Genomic DNA, 20,804 nt, shown 5'->3' on the forward strand with positions numbered 1-20,804 from the left:
TAACATGGACAGAGGTGTCAGCAGAGAGCACTGTGGTCAGACAGAAAGGACATTTAAAAAGAAAATAACTTCCTGTGGATCATAGAGCAGCTGATAAGTACTGGAAGGATTAAGATTAAAAAAATCTGTTTAACTTTCTGGCACCAGTTGATAAAAAAAAATAAAAAAATAAAAATAAAAATATTTTCCAGTGGATTCACACTTTAACTTAAAAGGTCCTATTGCTGTTAATGGGATTCCGCTGCACACTCGAAATTCGCTGCCGCTGAAATTCCGACGCCCGTCATTCCTTCAGCAGAACCTGCGCAGAAAACATTGCTGTCAATGGAGACGGCAATGTCCGTGCGGTCCTAGTGCCCTTGCAGGGTGCCCTGGGATCTTCCAGGCAGAATGTTTTCTCTCATTTCTATGGGAGAGCCGGAGATTCCCCGATGCAGCGCTCTCTCATAGAAATGCGTTGAGGGGGCATGTCGGCCGATGCATCGTGCGGTGGTCGGAGAGCTCCATTTAGAAGGAGAACTGGGGCCCCGTACAGAATATTGCAAGGGGTCCCAGTAGTAGGACCACCCCGCGATCTGACACTTATCTCCTATCCTTAGGATAGGGGATACGTGTTTATATCTCGGAGTACTCCTTTAATCCTGCCAGTACTTATTAGCTGCTGTATGCTCCAGAGAAAGTTGAGTTGTTCTTTTCTGTCTGACCACAGTGCTCACCTCTAGTCCCTGTCAGGAACTGTCCAGAGTAGGAGCAAATCCCCATAGCAAACCTCCCCTGCTGTGGACAGTTCCTGACACGGACAGAAGTGGCAGCAGAGAGCACAGTGGTCCGACTGGGAAGAACTACACAACTTCCTCTGTAGTATACAGCATCTGATAAGTACAGGAAGGATTAAGATTATTAAATAGAAGTAATTTACAAATCTGTTTAACTTTCTGGCACCGACTAATTTGAAAACATGTTTTTTTCCCCACCAGAGTAACCATTTAACAAAATGTTTATCTCCAGTTCTATATTTGTAACCCTAAGGATTTAACAGACAACGTTTTGTTAGGTAAATATTTATTATCTAGACACAAATTCAAGATATTTATTAATCAGACATGAAAGTAAAATTAAATACAATTATAAAACAATTATAAAAAATTGACAATTTGTATAAAAGGACCCTTTTGGGCATTGATTAAGCCCCTGATAAAGTTTCAAAGGAAAACTGTCAGCTTTCTTCCCCCCGCAATAACCAGTGGTACTGGCTGGTAGTGCAGGGGACGCTGATCAGTTTGATCCCTACCATGCCGGATCCCCCGTGCCGTTTGCCCGTTATTTTCTAATATCGGTATATTCAAATGAGGTGCTAACTGGCACTCTGACATCAGTGCCGGACCACAGCACCTCCCAGTTCATCAATATTCCTCCCCTCCCTCTTCATTACAGATTGGGGAGAAGAGAGAGAGGAGGAGGGAGGGGAGGAATATTGATGAGCTGGGCGGCGCTACGGTCCGGCACTGATGTCAGAGTGCCAGTTAGCACCTCATTTGAATATACCGATATTAGAAAATAACAGGCAAACGGCGTGGGGGATCCGGCATGGTAGGGATCAAACTGATCAGCGTCCCCTGCACTACCAGCCAGTATCACTGGTTAGTGCGGGGGAAGAAAGCTGCCAGTTTTCCTTTAAAGGGGTAATCCGGCGCTAAGACATCTTATCCCCTATCCAAAGGATAGGGGATAAGATGCCTGATCGTGGGGGTCCCGCCTCTGGGGACCCCCGTGATCTTGCACGCAGCACCCCGTTATAATCAGTCTCTGGAGCATGTTCGCTCCAGGTCTGATTACCGGCGACCACAGGGCCGGAGCATAGTGACGCCACAACCCCGCCCCCGTGTGATATCACAATGCTCCGTCTCCCACGATCGCCAGTAATCAGACCTGAAGCGAACACGCTCCAGAGACTGATTATAACGGGGTGCTGCGTGCAAGATCATGGGGTCCCCAGTGGTGGGACCCCCGCGATCAGGCATCTTATCCCCTATCCTTTGGATAGGGGATAAGATGTCTTAGTGCCAGAGTACCCCTTTAATATGGAGGTAGATAAGTGCCCCTGCATTATAGGCACGACAGGTGGAGAGCTACAGGTTTTAAGACCACTGACCTACCCTGTCCTGGACAAGGCTCATGATATACTGCCCCCTTATGAGCGAATGGGCTTACTGCACTTTATTCAAGGTCTTAAAGGGGTAGTCCGCTGCTAGACATGTTGTCCCCTATCCAAAGGGCAAATTCTGATCACGGGGGTCTGGCCTGTGGCACCCCAGTCATTCGGAACACGGAGCGAACTCCATGCAGTGCCAGATGACTGGCGAACACAGCCGCCACGCCCTCTCCATTCATGTCTATGAGGGGAGGCGTGACAGTTGTGTACTAGCCGTCATGCCCCCTCCCATAGACATGAATTGAGGAGGCATGGCGTGACATCACGATCACCGTAACGCTGCAGTACCGGCCCCAAGATCGCGGGGGTCCAGCAGTCGGACCCCCCCCCCCCCCCCACGCGATCAGACACGTTTTCCTTTATCGTTTGGATAGGGGATAAGATGTATAGGGGCAGAGTACCCCTTTAAAAGGTCTTCTTTAAGATCATCTAGCTTTGTAAAAAATCACTATACACGCACACACACATTAATTTAAAAAATCTAACTATAAAGGTTGTCATGTGACACTAGTTTTTCTTCCTTACGTTTCCCTTTGTTTGACTATTTACAAGGTACATTAACAACAACGCACTGACTATAATGTTAAAGAGTCCGAAGGCTGGCACCCCATAATGTTTATACAGGTATCCCCCGATGGTGGGTCCTATGGTCCGCGTGAGGGGCTGGATAGATGCGCAGATCCCCAGCATTGCTCCTATAAGAGAAAAAGGGGAAAAAATTGCATTTTTAGATCAGGAACTGTCCAGAATAGAAGCAAATCCCCATAGCAGACCTTTCCTGCTCCGGACAGTTCCTGACATGGCCAGAGGTGTCAGCAGAGAGCACTGTGGTCAGATGGAAAAGAAATTCAAAAAGAAAAGAACTTCCCGTGGAGCATACAGCAGCTGATAAGTACTGGAAGTACTAAGATTATTAAATAGAAGTAATTTACAAATCTGTTTAACTTTCTGGCACCAGTTGATTTGGAAACATTTTTTCCACCGGAGTACCCCTTTAAGGAGCAGTGTGATAATAGTGAGGAAGGGGCTGTCCTAGAACGGATTCTGTATATGAAGTTTTAACTCTTATTCACACCTATAGTGTTCTGTGCAGATTTGATGCGCAGGATTTCAAGTCATTCAGTTTACATTGAAATCTGCAGCAGAAAATCTGCGCAGAATACTGTACGTGCGAATAGACCTTAAGGGTACGTTCACACGTGCGGATTTTTTTGCGGGTTTTCCGCTGCGTATTTGAAAGAGGCGGGCTCTTCTCGGCTGTCCACAGTCGATTTTCCGCGGCGGAATTTACATTGTGGAAAATCCGCCGCAAGCCCCATGGAAGTCAGAAGGGACTGTGGCGGATTTTCCACAGTGTACATTCCGCCGCGGAAAATCTGCTGCGGGCAGCCGAGAAGAACCTGTCCACTTTCAAATACGCAGCGGAAAACCCGCTAAAACATCCGCACGTGTGAACGTACCCTTAGAGTTTATTCACACTTCTAAATTTCCGCTTGCGGAATTCCGAAGTTCAGAAGTGTGAATGGGAGTGCGGAATCCCATAGAAGTCTATGGGCTTTAAAGGGGTACTCCGGTGGAAATTTAAATTTTTTTATTTAAATCAACTGGTGCCAGAAAGTTAAACAGATTTGTAAATTACTTCTATTAAAAAAAAAATCTTAATCCTTCCAGTACTTATTAGCGGCTCTATGCTCCACAGGAAGTTCTTTTCTTTTTGGAACACAGAGCTCTCTGCTGACATGATGAGAACAGTGCTCTCTGCTGACATCTCTGTCCACTTTAAGAACTGTCCAGAGTAGGAGAAAATCCCCGTAGCAAACATATGCTGCTCTGGACAGTTTCTAAAATGGACAGAGATGTCAGCAGAGAGCACTGTGCTCGTGATGTCAGCAGAGAGCTCTGTGTTCCAAAAAGAAAGGAATTTCCTCTGTAGTATTCAGCAGCTAATAATATTTTTTTAATAGAAGTAATTTACAAATCTGTTTAACTTTCTGGCACCAGTTGATTTAAAGAAAAAAAGAAAAGTTTTCCACTGGAGTATTTCAGGAGAGGAGTGTGCTGGTCTTGTAGGAGACAGTGACCTGTCCACTCATGTGATGGCGCCGGTGAGGCCAGGGCTGAAAATAAAAGATGGCGATGGAAACAAAGTGAAAAAACCAGGGTGCTCCAGCAGCACAGAGTATTTCAGGCGAGGATTGTGCCGGTTAGGCTAGGTTCAGACCACGGAATCTCCAGGCGGAAAATTTTCGCCCGGAGATTCAGAGTGCGGCCTGAATCAGTCGGCGCTAGGACCTCGCGGACACTGCAGTCTCCAAGAGACTGCAATGTGTTCCGCGCGTATTTCCCCCTAAAGAAAGAGCAACGCCATTCTTAACGCAGAAATTTCCAAGCGGATTTTCCGTTCACAAATTCCGCTTCACAAATTCCGAAGTGTGAATTTGTGAACGGAAACCCATTCACTACACTATACATTTTAGCAAGCGGAATTTCCGCCCGGCAATTTCAAAGCGGAATTGCAGGCGGAAATTCCGTAGTGTGAACCTAGTCTTATAGTTTCTCAGAACTTTTATACCCAGAAAATAATAGCAAATTCCAGAATTATCTGAACGCTGTGGAAGAATAGAGGTCAGATTGTCCCATCTATTCTTAGTCTCTCTGTATCTCCTTACAGGTGCTGGGGGCTCAGTCTCTGCTCCTTGTGTTCCGGGACGTTCTAGAATGTAAAACTCCTACTAAAAGTAACTCAACCCCTGGAATGTGCGGATTTATGTCCGACACCTGAGCCCTGCAATGAGATCCATCCCTCCGAGGACAGAGATGTAACCGAGAAAGATCCGGGTGTGAGCAGAACAAACCAGAAACATTCCGGGAATCCGAAACGCAAAGGTCCAGACAGGTAATAAGACGGACGGGGAAACAATGGAGGGTTAAACAAAGATCACAGTAAAAGGACTGAAACAAGTTATAAGGAAGAACCATATTCAGGGAATGGAAACAACTGTAACAAACCCTCAGCTGTGGAAAGCATTGGACTCACTAAGATGGGCATAAACTGTTCCTATGTTTTACTGTCTGTATTCTGAATGTAACACCTGGGTCACCATCAGTTTAAAGGGGTACTCCGGTGGAAATTGTTTATTTTCTTTTTAATCAACTGGTGCCAGAAAGTTAAACAGATTTGTAAATTACTTCTATTAAAAAATATTTGCCCTTCCAGTACTTATTAGCAGCTGTATGCTACAGAGGAAATTCTATTTTTTTTTATTTCTTTTTTGTCTTGTCCACAGTGCTCTCTGCTGACACCTCTGTCCATGTCTGGAACTGTCCAGAGCAGCATAGGTTTGCTATGGGGATTTTCTCCTGCTCTGGACAGTTCTTAAAATGGACAGAGATGTCAGCAGCGAGCACTGTGGTCATGATGTCAGCAGAGAGCTCTGTGTTCCAAAAAGAAAATAATTTCCTCTGTAGTATTCAGCAGCTAATAAGTACTGGAAGGATTAAGATTGATACAGGCATCAGGTGTCAGCAGAGAGCACTGTGGACAAGACAAAAAAGAAATTCAAAAAAGAAAATAATTTTCTCTGTAGCAAACAGCTGCTAAAAAGTACTGGAAGGTTAAAGATTTCTTAATAGAAGTAATTTACAAATCTGTTTAACTTTCTGGCACCAGTTGATTTAAAAAAAAAAATTGCTTTCCACCGGAGTACCCCTTTAATACTGAACCAATTTAGGCTACATTCTGAACATCCTATTCAGAAGCTTGGAGCAAGCGGCTGTGGTCGTGACGTCACGGCCAAGCCCCTGTGTGATGTCAGGCCACGCCCCCTCCATTAATGTCTATGGGAGGGGTGGTCACGCCCCCTCCCATAGACATGAATGGAGGGGGCATGGCCATACATTATACGGAGGCGTGGCTGTGAAGTCACGACCACAGCCGCCTGCTCCAAGCTTCTGAACAGGATGTTCAGAACGCTGGGGTACGGAACTACCCCTTTAAGAAACACCAGCACCACCTTAAAGGGGTACTCCGCTGCTCAGCGTTTGGAACAAACTGTTCCGAACGCTGGAGTCGAGAGCTCGGGACATCATAGCCCCACCCCTCATGATGTCACGCCCCACCCCCTCAATGCAAGTCTATGGGAGGGGGCGTGATGGCTGTCACTCCCCCTCCCATAGACTTGCATTGAGGGGGCGGGGTGTGACATCATGAGGGGGCGGGGCTATGATGTCACAAGCTCCTGGCGCCGGCACCAGCATTTGGAACAGTTTGTTCAAAACGCTGAGCTGCGGAGTACCCCTTTAAGAACGTTTGGATGCTGGGAGCAGATTGGGGAGGGGGAAAGTATGAGGATAAGGGCCTACTGCTATATAGAGGCGGTATAGAGGCCTACTGCTATATAGAGGCAGTATAGAGACCTACTGCTATATAGAGGCAGTATAGAGGCCTACTGCTATATAGAGGCAGTATAGAGACCTACTGCTATATAGAGGCGGTATAGAGGCCTACTGCTATATAGAGGCGGTATAGAGGCCTACTGCTATATAGAGGCGGTATAGAGACCTACTGCTATATAGAGGCAGTATAGAGGCCTACTGCTATATAGAGGCAGTATAGAGGCCTACTGCTATATAGAGGCAGTATAGAGGCCTACTGCTATATAGAGGCAGTATAGAGACCTACTGCTATATAGAGGCGGTATAGAGGCCTACTGCTATATAGAGGCGGTATAGAGGCCTACTGCTATATAGAGGCAGTATAGAGGCCTACTGCTATATAGAGGCAGTATAGAGGCCTACTGCTATATAGAGGCAGTATAGAGGCTTACTGCTATATAGAGGCAGTATAGAGGCCTACTGCTATATAGAGGCAGTATATAGGCCTACTGCTATATAGAGGCAGTATAGAGACCTACTGCTATATAGAGGCAGTATAGAGGCCTACTGCTATATAGAGGCAGTATAGAGACCTACTGCTATATAGAGGCAGTATAGAGGCCTACTGCTATATAGAGGCAGTATAGAGGCCTACTGCTATATAGAGGCAGTATAGAGGCTTACTGCTATATAGAGGCAGTATATAGGCCTACTGCTATATAGAGGCAGTATATAGGCCTACTGCTATATAGAGGCAGTATTGAGACCTACTGCTATATAGAGGCAGTATAGAGGCCTACTGCTATATAGAGGCAGTATATAGGCCTACTGCTATATAGAGGCAGTGTATAGGCCTACTGCTATATAGAGGCCGTATATAGGCCTACTACTATATAGAGGCAGTATTGAGACCTACTGCTATATAGAGGCAGTATAGAGGCCTACTGCTATATAGAGGCAGTATTGAGACCTACTGCTATATAGAGGCAGTATAGAGGCCTACTGCTATATAGAGGCAGTATAGAGGCCTACTGCTATATAGAGGCAGTATTGAGACCTACTGCTATATAGAGGCAGTATATAGGCCTACTGCTATATAGAGGCAGTATATAGGCCTACTGCTATATAGAGGCAGTATAGAGACCTACTGCTATATAGAGGCCGTATATAGGCCTACTGCTATATAGAGGCAGTATAGAGACCTACTGCTATATAGAGGCAGTATATAGGCCTACTGCTATATAGAGGCAGTATAGAGGCCTACTGCTATATAGAGGCAGTATAGAGGCCTACTGCTATATAGAGGCAGTATAGAGGCCTACTGCTATATAGAGGCAGTATAGAGACCTACTGCTATATAGAGGCAGTATAGAGACCTACTGCTATATAGAGGCAGTATAGAGGCCTACTGCTATATAGAGGCAGTATAGAGGCCTACTGCTATATAGAGGCAGTATAGAGGCCTACTGCTATATAGAGGCAGTATAGAGGCCTACTGCTATATAGAGGCAGTATAGAGACCTACTGCTATATAGAGGCGGTATAGAGGCCTACTGCTATATAGAGGCGGTATAGAGGCCTACTGCTATATAGAGGCGGTATAGAGACCTACTGCTATATAGAGGCAGTATAGAGGCCTACTGCTATATAGAGGCAGTATAGAGGCCTACTGCTATATAGAGGCAGTATAGAGGCAGTATAGAGGCCTACTGCTATATAGAGGCAGTATAGAGGCCTACTGCTATATAGAGGCAGTATTGAGACCTACTGCTATATAGAGGCAGTATAGAGGCCTACTGCTATATAGAGGCAGTATAGAGACCTACTGCTATATAGAGGCAGTATAGAGGCCTACTGCTATATAGAGGCAGTATAGAGGCCTACTGCTATATAGAGGCAGTATAGAGGCTTACTGCTATATAGAGGCAGTATAGAGGCCTACTGCTATATAGAGGCAGTATATAGGCCTACTGCTATATAGAGGCAGTATAGAGACCTACTGCTATATAGAGGCCGTATATAGGCCTACTGCTATATAGAGGCAGTATATAGGCCTACTGCTATATAGAGGCAGTATATAGGCCTACTGCTATATAGAGGCAGTATTGAGACCTACTGCTATATAGAGGCAGTATAGAGGCCTACTGCTATATAGAGGCAGTATATAGGCCTACTGCTATATAGAGGCAGTGTATAGGCCTACTGCTATATAGAGGCCGTATATAGGCCTACTACTATATAGAGGCAGTATTGAGACCTACTGCTATATAGAGGCAGTATAGAGGCCTACTGCTATATAGAGGCAGTATAGAGGCCTACTGCTATATAGAGGCAGTATTGAGACCTACTGCTATATAGAGGCAGTATAGAGGCCTACTGCTATATAGAGGCAGTATAGAGGCCTACTGCTATATAGAGGCAGTATTGAGACCTACTGCTATATAGAGGCAGTATATAGGCCTACTGCTATATAGAGGCAGTATAGAGGCCTACTGCTATATAGAGGCAGTATATAGGCCTACTGCTATATAGAGGCAGTATAGAGACCTACTGCTATATAGAGGCCGTATATAGGCCTACTGCTATATAGAGGCAGTATAGAGACCTACTGCTATATAGAGGCAGTATATAGGCCTACTGCTATATAGAGGCAGTATATAGGCCTACTGCTATATAGAGGCAGTATAGAGGCCTACTGCTATATAGAGGCAGTATAGAGGCCTACTGCTATATAGAGGAAGTATAGAGACCTACTGCTATATAGAGGCAGTATATAGGCCTACTGCTATATAGAGGCAGTATAGAGACCTACTGCTATATAGAGGCAGTATAGAGGCCTACTGCTATATAGAGGCAGTATAGAGGCCTACTGCTATATAGAGGCAGTATAGAGACCTACTGCTATATAGAGGCAGTATAGAGGCCTACTGCTATATAGAGGCAGTAGTATAGAGGCCTACTGCTATATAGAGGCAGTAGTATAGAGGCCTACTGCTATATAGAGGCAGTATAGAGGCCTACTGCTATATAGAGGCAATATATAGGCCTACTGCTATATAGAGGCAGTATAGAGGCTTACTGCTATATAGAGGCAGTATAGAGGCCTACTGCTATATAGAGGCAGTATAGAGACCTACTGCTATATAGAGGCAGTATAGAGGCCTACTGCTATATAGAGGCAGTATATAGGCCTACTGCTATATAGAGGCAGTATATAGGCCTACTGCTATATAGAGGCAGTATAGAGGCCTACTGCTATATAGAGGCAGTATAGAGTCCTACTGCTATATAGAGGCAGTATAGAGACCTACTGCTATATAGAGGCAGTATAGAGGCCTACTGCTATATAGAGGCAGTATAGAGGCCTACTGCTATATAGAGGCAGTATAGAGACCTACTGCTATATAGAGGCAGTATAGAGGCCTACTGCTATATAGAGGCAGTATAGAGGCCTACTGCTATATAGAGGCAGTATAGAGGCCTACTGCTATATAGAGGCAGTATAGAGGCCTACTGCTATATAGAGGCAGTATATAGGCCTACTGCTATATAGAGGCAGTATAGAGGCCTTCTGCTATATAGAGGCAGTATAGAGGCCTACTGCTATATAGAGGCAGTATAGAGGCCTACTGCTATATAGAGGCAGTATAGAGACCTACTGCTATATAGAGGCAGTATAGAGACCTACTGCTATATAGAGGCAGTATAGAGGCCTACTGCTATATAGAGGCAGTATAGAGGCCTACTGCTATATAGAGGAAGTATAGAGACCTACTGCTATATAGAGGCAGTATATAGGCCTACTGCTATATAGAGGCAGTATAGAGACCTACTGCTATATAGAGGCAGTATAGAGGCCTACTGCTATATAGAGGCAGTATAGAGGCCTACTGCTATATAGAGGCAGTATATAGGCCTACTGCTATATAGAGGCAGTATAGAGGCCTACTGCTATATAGAGGCAGTATAGAGACCTACTGCTATATAGAGGCAGTATAGAGGCCTACTGCTATATAGAGGCAGTATAGAGGCCTACTGCTATATAGAGGCAGTATATAGGCCTACTGCTATATAGAGGCAGTATAGAGGCCTACTGCTATATAGAGGCAGTATAGAGGCCTACTGCTATATAGAGGCAGTATAGAGACCTACTGCTATATAGAGGCCGTATAGAGACCTACTGCTATATAGAGGCAGTATAGAGGCCTACTGCTATATAGAGGCAGTATAGAGGCCTACTGCTATATAGAGGCGGTATATAGGCCTACTGCTATATAGAGGCAGCATAGAAGCCTACTGCTATATAGAGGCAGCATAGAAGCCTACTGCTATATAGAGGCAGTATAGAGGCCTACTGCTATATAGAGGCAGTATATAGGCCTACTGCTATATAGAGGCAGTATAGAGACCTACTGCTATATAGAGGCAGTATAGAGGCCTACTGCTATATAGAGGCAGTATAGAGGCATACTGCTATATAGAGGCGGTATATAGGCCTACTGCTATATAGAGGCGGTATAGAGGCCTACTGCTATATAGAGGCAGTATAGAGGCCTACTGCTATATAGAGGCAGTATAGAGACCTACTGCTATATAGAGGCAGTATAGAGGCCTTCTGCTATATAGAGGCAGTATAGAGGCCTACTGCTATATAGAGGCAGTATAGAGGCCTACTGCTATATAGAGGCAGTATAGAGACCTACTGCTATATAGAGGCAGTATAGAGACCTACTGCTATATAGAGGCAGTATAGAGGCCTACTGCTATATAGAGGCAGTATAGAGGCCTACTGCTATATAGAGGCAGTATATAGGCCTACTGCTATATAGAGGCAGTATAGAGGCCTACTGCTATATGGGTGCTGAATGGGGCAAACTGTTATATGGGGGCAGTATGGGGGCTTACTGTGAGGGGCCTATAGCTGGTATGTATATATGTGCGATTATTAAAACTAATAATAACATTTATACAGTTTTTTTTATATGTAGTTGTATACATATGAATAAATTCTACTACCTACATGTGTTACTCATTTTTTTGTGCGTCTCTCAAACATCTGAACTCTATTGAATGTGGCTCTTATGTTGAGCTTGTTTGGCCATCCCTGGTATAGTGTATATGGGGGACATTTAGCAATGTTGGTGTAAGGTAGAATAGATTTGACCTGTTTGCTTGGTGTATTGTTTGCACAGTTGCTAAAAAGATGCACGGGACTTAATACATTTTGCTCAACTATAGAAACCAGTGAGCTGCAGAGATTGGTTTAAAGGGGTATTCCGTTACCTTGCTGTCGGAGCGCCGCTTTCCAGCGTCTGGAAGTTATTGTTCCGAACGATGTGTGTGCGGGCTTCCGTGTTCAGGGCCGCCCCTCGTGACGTCATGCTCGCCCCCCAAAAGTCTATGGGAAGGGGGCGCGATGTCACGAGGGGGCGGGCGTGACGTCACGAGGGGCGGCCCTGAACACGGAAGCCCGCACACACATCGTTCGGAACAATAACTTCCGGACGCTGGAAAGCGAGGTAACAGAGTACCCCTTTAAGCTTTGTGTTCCGGCATCTGACACTTTTGTACGTGTCCTATTAGATGGTGTAGGTTTGTGCAAAACAGCTCTTCTAAACTTAATTTGCCCAAATAATAAATACATCTCCACTGCATAAAGTGGGGTACGGTGCACCAAACAGCAACAACTTTGAAAGATGTTCTACCGAAAATTGCACACAAAAAATTGCGCAAAAAAAAATGCAATTGCGCAAATTTTGCAGGGACATTTAGACTGGTGTAAAGCCAAGTGCATATGTATATAGTGTTCTTGTATTTTTTATTGTATATTGACATTGGTGTCTTCTCCCCTGTATTTTTCTCATTATAAGACCTGTGATTCTTCCATCATGTAACTCTAGGATTCCTATTACAGAATTAATGGGGGGTAGGTAAAAGGCTAGGGGTAGATGTGGAGCCTCGGCTAAAGTGATACCAGGTAAAAACAGGTCCCATGACTCTTGAAATGCAACATTGTATCACTCGAGTGGCGCAACTTTTAGATAATGATGTAACCCTGACCTCAGGAATGTCCCATTGTACAGTCAGTGCATTCCTATGGGTGCGAGTCCTCAGGTTATCTAATAGTCCAGTCACCTGATAGTTACCTGCATTTCCTTACTTGTGGGTGAACACTGAGTCCCCCTTATAATGTGAGGGTCCTTAGGTCCAAATACGCCCCCTATATCCCTGTATAAGCTATGATGTAGACAGGGCCGGTTCTGCCTAGGGCACCCTCTTGATGGGGGCACCGCTCTGCAAGAAAGTAATTAGCCAACATCCAAAGCACCCGCCCAGCCAGCGCCACCATCGCAGACACCCCCCCCCTTCCCCGGTATCATAATAATCTGCATTCTTCAGCTTGCGGGATGTGCGCAGTGCCACCTCCGAGGCCATTCAGGCACGTCATGACATCGCGCGCGCCTCAATACATCCGCCCCATGAATAGAAGGCTTGCTACAGTAGAAGGGTGGGGCTTGTCAAAGGGCAGAGCCGATGGGCGCATCTTGAATATGGAATTTCTGCAGCCGAATTTTGCGCCACAGAAATTCTGCAGTGTGCCGGGGTCAACAGTAAACCTATTCACATCAATGTTATGTTTACGTAAGGAAATTACCATATATAGGAAATACCCTCTGCGGGTGTACGTCACTGGATCACAGACAGTGGAGCATTGTCTACCCCTCCCCCCCCCCCCCCCGGTACCTACCTGTTTCTGATGGAGGGACGGCCTTGGTCAGGATGCTGTCGGTGATGACGCCAGAAACGCAAAAGGTGAAAACCATGGGGAGAGCGATGATGCAGAAGTGGAAGACATTTGTCATCACTATCTGAAGGAGGAAACGCAGAAAGTTGTGTCACCAAATGACTGGACTAGTTACCTCATTATTGAGCATTAGGTAACATTTATTATGTACAGGGTGATTCAAAAAAAAGACGGCGCTAAATTATCGCCATGGTATTTTTTACCGAACAGAACACTAATGTATTAAAGGGGTACTCCGCCCCTAGACATCTTATCCCCTATCCAAAGAATAGGGGATAGGATGTCTGATCCACGTGATCTCTGTGCGGCACCCAGCGTTTATTTAGATCACTTGGAGCGGGTGGCGGAGGCCACGACATCACGGCCACGCCCCTCATAACGTCACACCACGCCCCCTCAATGTAAGGCTAGACATGACGTCACGACCCACGCCGCTCGCTCTAAAGGGGTACTCCGCTGCTCAACGCTGGAGGCGGCGCCGGGAGCTCATGACGTCATAGCCCCGCCCCCTCATGATGTCACGTCCCATCCCCTCAATGCAAGTCTATGGGAGGGGGCGTGACGGCCGTCACGCCCCCTCCCATAGACTTGCATTGAGGGGGCGTGGCGTGACATCATGAGGGGGCGCGGGCTATGACGTCATGAGCTCCCGGCGCCACCTCCAGCGTTCGGAACAGTTTGTTCCAAACGCTGAGCAGCGGATCACTTGGAGCGGGTGGCGGAGGCCACGACATCACGGCCACGCCCCTCACAACGTCACGGCCACGCCCCCTCAATGCAAGTCTAGATGTGACGTCACGACCCACGCCGCTCGCTCTAAAGGGGTACTCCGCTGCTCAACGCTGGAGGCGGCACCGGGAGCTCATGACGTCATAACCACGCCCCCTCATGATGTCACACCACGCCCCCTCAATGCAAGTCTATGGGAGGGGGAGTGACGGCCGTCACGCCCCCTCCCATAGACTTGCATTGAGGGGACGTGGCATGACATCACGAGGGGGCGGGGCTATGATGTCATGAGCTCCCGGCGCCACCTCCAGCGTTCGGAACAGTTTGTTCCAAACGCTGAGCAGCAGAGTACCCCTTTAACATGGTAAGACAGACTATGTCTCCAAGTTTCATCTATACAGTGATCCCTCAACTTACAATGGCCTCAACATACAATAGTTTCAACATACAATGGTCTATTCTGGACCATTGTAAGTTGAAACCAGACTCAACATACAATGCACACACAGTCTAGATCTGTGAGACGTGTCAATGGCCGGAAGAACTGACCAATGAGAATGGGCAATTTACTGGTAAAACCCCTGTATTACTGAAGTGTATGCACTGACTGGTGTCTGGTAGCGCCCCCTACAGTACAGGGAGGTATTACATGTTCTGTACTCTTTACCTGTAGAAGGGTTAGCTGCTCCTCTGGACACCAGGTGAGGGCGGCTCCATGTTACTTTTTTAGGACATTGCATGTACTGTACAGGACCCCGAAAAAGCTCCTGTCCTCTACATAAACCAGTGTTTTCCCAAGCAGGGTGCCCCCAGCTGTTGTAAAACTACAACTCTCTGCATGCCCGGACAGCCTTTGGCTGTCCAGGCATGCTGGGAATTGTAGTTTTACAACAGCTGGAGGCTCCCTGCTTGGGAAACACTGACATAGACAGTGATTACAGCTCCCAGCAGATCTTTATTACCTTTCTATGTAAGGATTTGCTTTATCTATATTAGTTATCTACTTATTTTTCTTTAATCTTCACTTTTCCCTATTTTTGGATGACATTTTGGTGCCTTTAGAACCTATTACCAGGATTCCATAGAGTTCTGGTCTCAACATACAATGGTTTCAACATACAATGGCCGGCCTGGAACCCATTAATATTGTAACTTGAGGGACTACTGCACACTACAAATATTTACAGTGATTTCCATTGGTGACACGGCAGATATCTAGGTTGTTGTCCGTTTCTGTCCAGATGACTCCAGGATATCTTCAAATATGAACTCCATTCATCAGTGATGTGGTCTCAGGACAGTCAAATTCTGTGACTGGGGGGGGCGGGGGGGGGGGGGGGGGGTCCTTCATGTAGCCCCCACAGAAAGAAGTCATAAGATCTGGTAAAGGTCAGTGCAACATTGGTGAATCATGAATAATTCAGGAATAAGAGGGCATCCAAATGTTGAGGTGACCATCCTACCAGTACCTTTGGCGATCTACCTCTATCTGTGGTATAAGCTGTTCCTCTAACATGTCCAGGTAGGATCGGCCAGTGACCGCGTCCTCGGCACCAAGGAAGGGACCGTAGACCTTATGCCCCATCAAGGCACAGAACATGGTTACATAGGGCGAGTCCCTCATGAGCTCCATAAGGGCAGTTGGTTATTTTGAGCCCCAAACATTGTGGATAGGGTCGCCACCATTCTTTCCCAAAAAAATACCGGCCATGCTCATTTGCATAATTAATTATATATGCGTGACATCACAGGATACACATATGCGCGGGAAATTTTGTCCTATTCTGACCCCTATAACTTTTTTTTTATTTCTCCTCATAGAGGCCCAAATTTTTTGCGCCTCGATCTGTAGTTTTTAATAGTACCATTTTTGTTCTGATGTGACTTTTTGATCGCTTTTTTTTTTTAATTTATTTATTAAATTCAAGAGTTGCAGTTAGTTACAGCCTGTGGCTCAGCAGCTGCCCCAAATGAAAACTACAACTCCCAGCATGTTGGACTATATAGTAGTATATAGTATAGGCCAGTGTTTCCCAACCAGGGGTGTCTCCAGCTGTTGCAAAACTACAACTCCCAGCATGGCCGGACAGTCACTGGCGGACCGGGCATGCTGGTAGTTGTAGTTTTGCAAAAGCTGGAGGCGCTCTGGTTGGGAAACACTGGTATAGGTTATGGTGCAACATTCCGGGAGTTGGTGGATTGGTTGGATAAAAACTGGCCATTGCATGGCCGGTATTTTTTATATAAAAATACCGTCCGGGTGGCTAAAATACCGGCCAGGTGGCAACCACAGTTATGGTGATTGACCTTACCAATGAGGTGTATGTGCGCCTCATCACAGAACACCATCCAGTCAACCGGAAACAACGATGCCCCAATGTTGCACTGGCCTCTATGGTCACCAGATCTAACACCCTGTGACTATGGAGGCTACATCAAGGACTCAAGTGTATCCACCACCACCACAGGATATGACCGACCTAAGACAACATGACTAAAACCGTGGAGTCCATATCCACGTATGGACAGAACTGGACTAAACCTAGACATCTGCTGGTTCACCAATAGAAATCACTCTGAACACATGTCGTGTATAGATAAAACATGGATACATAGGGGGAGATTTATCAACACCTGTGTAGAGGAAGAGTGGAGCAGTTACCCATAGCAACCAATCAAAACGCTTCTTTCATTTTTTAAAAAGGCCTGTGAAAAATGAAAGAAGCGATCTGATAGGTTGCTATGGGCAACTGCACCATTTTTCCTCTACACAAGTTTTGATAAATCTCCCCCCATAGTGCTGTCAAGGTGACCAAAATGATTCTGACTGACGATCAATATATATATATATTTACTGATATATTTATGTCATTTCTAATGCTGAAGGAAAAAGATATTTGTTGAACAATGCATCACTTTCCTGAGTTTGCAAACTGCTTGTGACTGAATAACCTTGGATCAACGCCAAAAAGCCCAAGATGGAAGTCAAAACATTTGAGGAAGATGCAGATTGTAGAAGAAGGGCAAAGAACTGGAATTTTCCTGTATTAGAGTGAGAGGGTTGCATAAATGAACTTTGGCCAAGAAAGAAATTAATGGACACTAGATATGCTAATCTATACGGACACAATAGTTGAACAACCAATCAAATTGTAATATGCTAATTGTGATGTCATAACTAACCTCCTTCTTTGCACAATGTAAAAACCAAATTTACTTCCTGTAATTAACAGAACTCCCTGGGGTACCGAGGAGGGAAAACTCATACCAACCTGGCCTTGTGTGAATTTTCTTATGTCGACGCTCGGGAATTAGTACAGCGGTAGTGACTCACAGGTTAAGGCTGCACATTAAGGCATCCTTAACAGTGCGTCTTGCCCATAGCAACCAATTAGAACGCTTCTTTCCTTTTTTTTTAAAAGGCCTCTGAAAAATGAAAGAAGCAATCTGATTGGTTGTTATGGGCAAAATGCACAATGGAGGAGATTTATCACAAAGAGGAAATGTGGTGCAGTTGCCCATAGCAACCAATCAGATCGCTTCTTTCATGTTTCAGGGGTCTTTTTAAAAAAATGAAAGAAGGTTTTACTAAATCTCCCCCATAGTGTGTCGTCGTCTCATGTTAATACATTTGTGTTCTCGGTCATGAATACCGTGGTTAATAATATTGGGCCGTCCTTTTTGAATCCCCCTGTATAATGATGGTGGGATAGTGATGGGGGCACTGTGACTAGTTCTGTTATAGGGCCGCTATATCTTGCACTGCCACCGTTATGAGGGCACTGTAGCTGCCTTTGTTTATAGGGGAACCAGGTTTGAACAGTTTGGGGAGCACATTATCTGGTGCTGCTGATATATCTGGAACGATATATACACTAGTATGGGGGCACTGTGGCTGATTATGTTATAGGGACATCTGGATGGAACTGTTATGATAACATCTAGTATGGGGGAACTGTTGCAAAACTACAACTCCCGGTGGTGGTAGTGGTGAGCAGCCTTTGGCGTCACAAATACAAGTGTGGTGTCCCGGTACTGTTTTGCATACCGTACCTTGTATGGTGGTCCCCAAAGTCAGAGTTACTACGTTCAGGTAGGGTCCCCCAGGTGGGACAGCCCCTAGTCGCCCCCTTCTTTTCTAATTTTGTAATGTTTAAATGTATATATTTAATATAATGTATATCAGTATTCTTACCTTGCTAGCGTTGCAGGACCTTTGGTCGTATCACTATGTTAATTCCTCTATGGTATGTTGGAGGACCTTTGGAGGTCCTTGGGTCACATGATTACCCATAACTCTTTGTAGAGATAATTGACAGAAGTATTGGACCAATCAGCTTAATGCAAGCCCCTGCCCATATAAGGGAGCTGTAGCCAATGATCGCGCTCTCTTGCTCCTTAGCTGCAAAGCAAGCAGCATTATCTCTTGGGTTGCTGCTCTCTTGGGTTCCGGACTATCAGAGAGGACAGATCCGTGCAACTTGGAAAGACAACCCTAGGCCTGAAGCCTGCTGGCCTAAGCGGAAACTCAAAACGTGAGTCTTAAACTGAATCCCAACTAAAGCTAGCGTGACTGCTGGACCTCTAAATCCAGCGGAACAGCGCATATCAGTCTACGGACTCTAAAACGCTTAAGGTCCCAACTAGAGATGAGCGAACTTACAGTAAATTCGATTCGTCACGGACTTCTCGGCTCGGCAGTTGATAACTTATCCTGCATAAATTAGTTCAGCTTTCAGGTGCTCCCGTGGGCTGGAAACGGTGGATACAGTCCTAGAAGACTCTTTCCTAGGACTGTATCCACCTTTTCCAGCCCACCGGAGCACCTGAAAGCTGAACACATTTATGCAGGATAAGTCATCAACTGCCGAGCCGAGAAGTCCGTGACGAATCGAATTTACTGTAAGTTCGCTCATCTCTAGTCCCAACCACTGTCAATATCTAAGAGACTTTGCTTGTACAGAGACTGTTCCGGTTATAAAGCTTGCATAAAATCTTCAGTAAAGGTTCCGACTGTTTTCAGCAAACTCTCCGGTTGTGGACATTCAATTATTTCATACCTCCCTATCGCTCTTAAGAAGGGTGGCGGTAGGACAAGCATTACAGAGGAGCCCTCACCCTGGCGTCACGAGTAGAAAGGGTTAAACAGACCCCATTAAAGTACCGCACAGCTACACCCCATATACCCTACACCCCCCAAGCTACCACACAAGGGGTTAATGCCATCTGCCCTTAGGGTAATTCTATCTGCCCTGCATCGCACCCTCTACCACAATGGGGCACTAAGGATATCTATGTTATGGGGACATCTGGATGGAATTGTTTGGTCAGCACTATACCTGGTGTTATTATGGGGGCACTGTGGATATCAATAGTGGATATGGATACAGAATATACATCACATATACAACATAACTACTGTACATAAGGACATTTTTGTTCTTTTCTGTAAGGCTTTATAAGTCCGAACCTGTTCTCATATTAAAGGAGTAGTCCAGTGGTGACCCAGTGGTGAACAACTTATCCCCTATCCTAAGGATAAGGGATAAGTTGCAGATCGCGGGGGGTCCGACCGCTGGGGCCCCCTGCGATCTCCTGTACGGAGCCCCGACAGCCCGCGGGAAGGGGGCGTGTCGACCTTCGCACAAAGCGGCGGCCGACACGCCCCCTCAATACAACTCTATGGCAGAGCCGAAGCGCTGCCTTCGGCAATCTCCGGCTCTGCCATAGAGATGTATTGAGGGGGCGTGTCGGCCGCCGCTTCGTGCGGGGGTCGACACCCTCTATCTGGGCCGAGAGCCGGGGCCCCGTACAGAGAGATCGCAGGGGGCCCCAGCGGTCAGACCACCCCCCCGCGATCTCAAACTTATCCCCTATCCTTAGGATAGGGGATACGTTTTTCACCACTGGACTACTCCTTTAATTCTAGAAAAATGGCGCCTTAGACATAGTACACCAGATGTACGAGGATACAAGACACTTACTGACATAAAGCGTGACAAGAGATTCTATAAAAACTTTATTTATTCAGCCGCCGACACAAGCGACAGATCTACTTTAGTCCTGGGCCCTTGTTTTTACAGGGCGACTATTCACGGTGCGGCCATTATAAAGGATGTTGTTATTTCTAGGACAAGTGGCAGCGAAGAGCAAGATTCTTGTATTTGTTGTTGTAGTAAAAAATAGAAACATTTAGAGGCCGCGATGTACAAATAAACAAACCTTCTTCTCAAGAATGAAGAGGATTATGGGGGGGGGGGGGGGGATGATCAAAGGGAGGGTGTCCAGACTCCAACTAATATGGGGACACTCCGGCTTACTCCTTTATGGGGCAAGTACAGTGATCCCTCAACTTACAATGGCCTCAACATACAATAGTTTCAACATACAATGTTATTTTCTGGACCATTGTAACTTGAAACCAGACTCACCATACAATGCTATGGAATCTGCGAAACGTGTCAATGGCTGGAAGAACCGACCAATCAGAATGGATATTTCACTGGTAAAACCCCTGTATTTCTGAAGCGTATGCACTGACTGGTGTCTGGTAGCGACCCCTACAGTACAGGGAGGTATTACATGTTCTGTACTCTTTACCTGTATTACTGAAGTGCCTGCACTGACTGGTGTCTGGTAGCGCCCCCTATAGTACAGGGAGGTATTACATGTTCTGTACTACTC

General features: G+C 45.8%; 1 protein-coding gene across 2 annotated transcripts in view; it reads right to left on the minus strand.

The window, feature by feature from the left end:
* Nucleotides 1-20,804, minus strand: part of SLC22A18 (solute carrier family 22 member 18) — a 134,579-nt gene that overhangs the window by 50,168 nt on the left and 63,607 nt on the right. Inside the window, exons 9-10 of one of the 2 annotated variants that reach the window (XM_056527741.1) lie at nucleotides 13,335-13,455; nucleotides 2,620-2,907 (exon numbers count right to left, since the gene is read on the minus strand). In XM_056527741.1, coding sequence (XP_056383716.1) covers nucleotides 2,720-2,907; nucleotides 13,335-13,455 — 309 coding nt within the window. In that variant the 3' untranslated portion in view covers nucleotides 2,620-2,719. Of the gene's footprint in view, nucleotides 1-2,619; nucleotides 2,908-13,334; nucleotides 13,456-20,804 lie in introns of those variants that run through there. The other variant, XM_056527742.1, reaches the window with a different exon arrangement.

Source organism: Hyla sarda, chromosome 6, assembly GCF_029499605.1.
Source record: "Hyla sarda isolate aHylSar1 chromosome 6, aHylSar1.hap1, whole genome shotgun sequence".
Lineage (NCBI taxonomy): Eukaryota > Metazoa > Chordata > Amphibia > Anura > Hylidae > Hyla > Hyla sarda.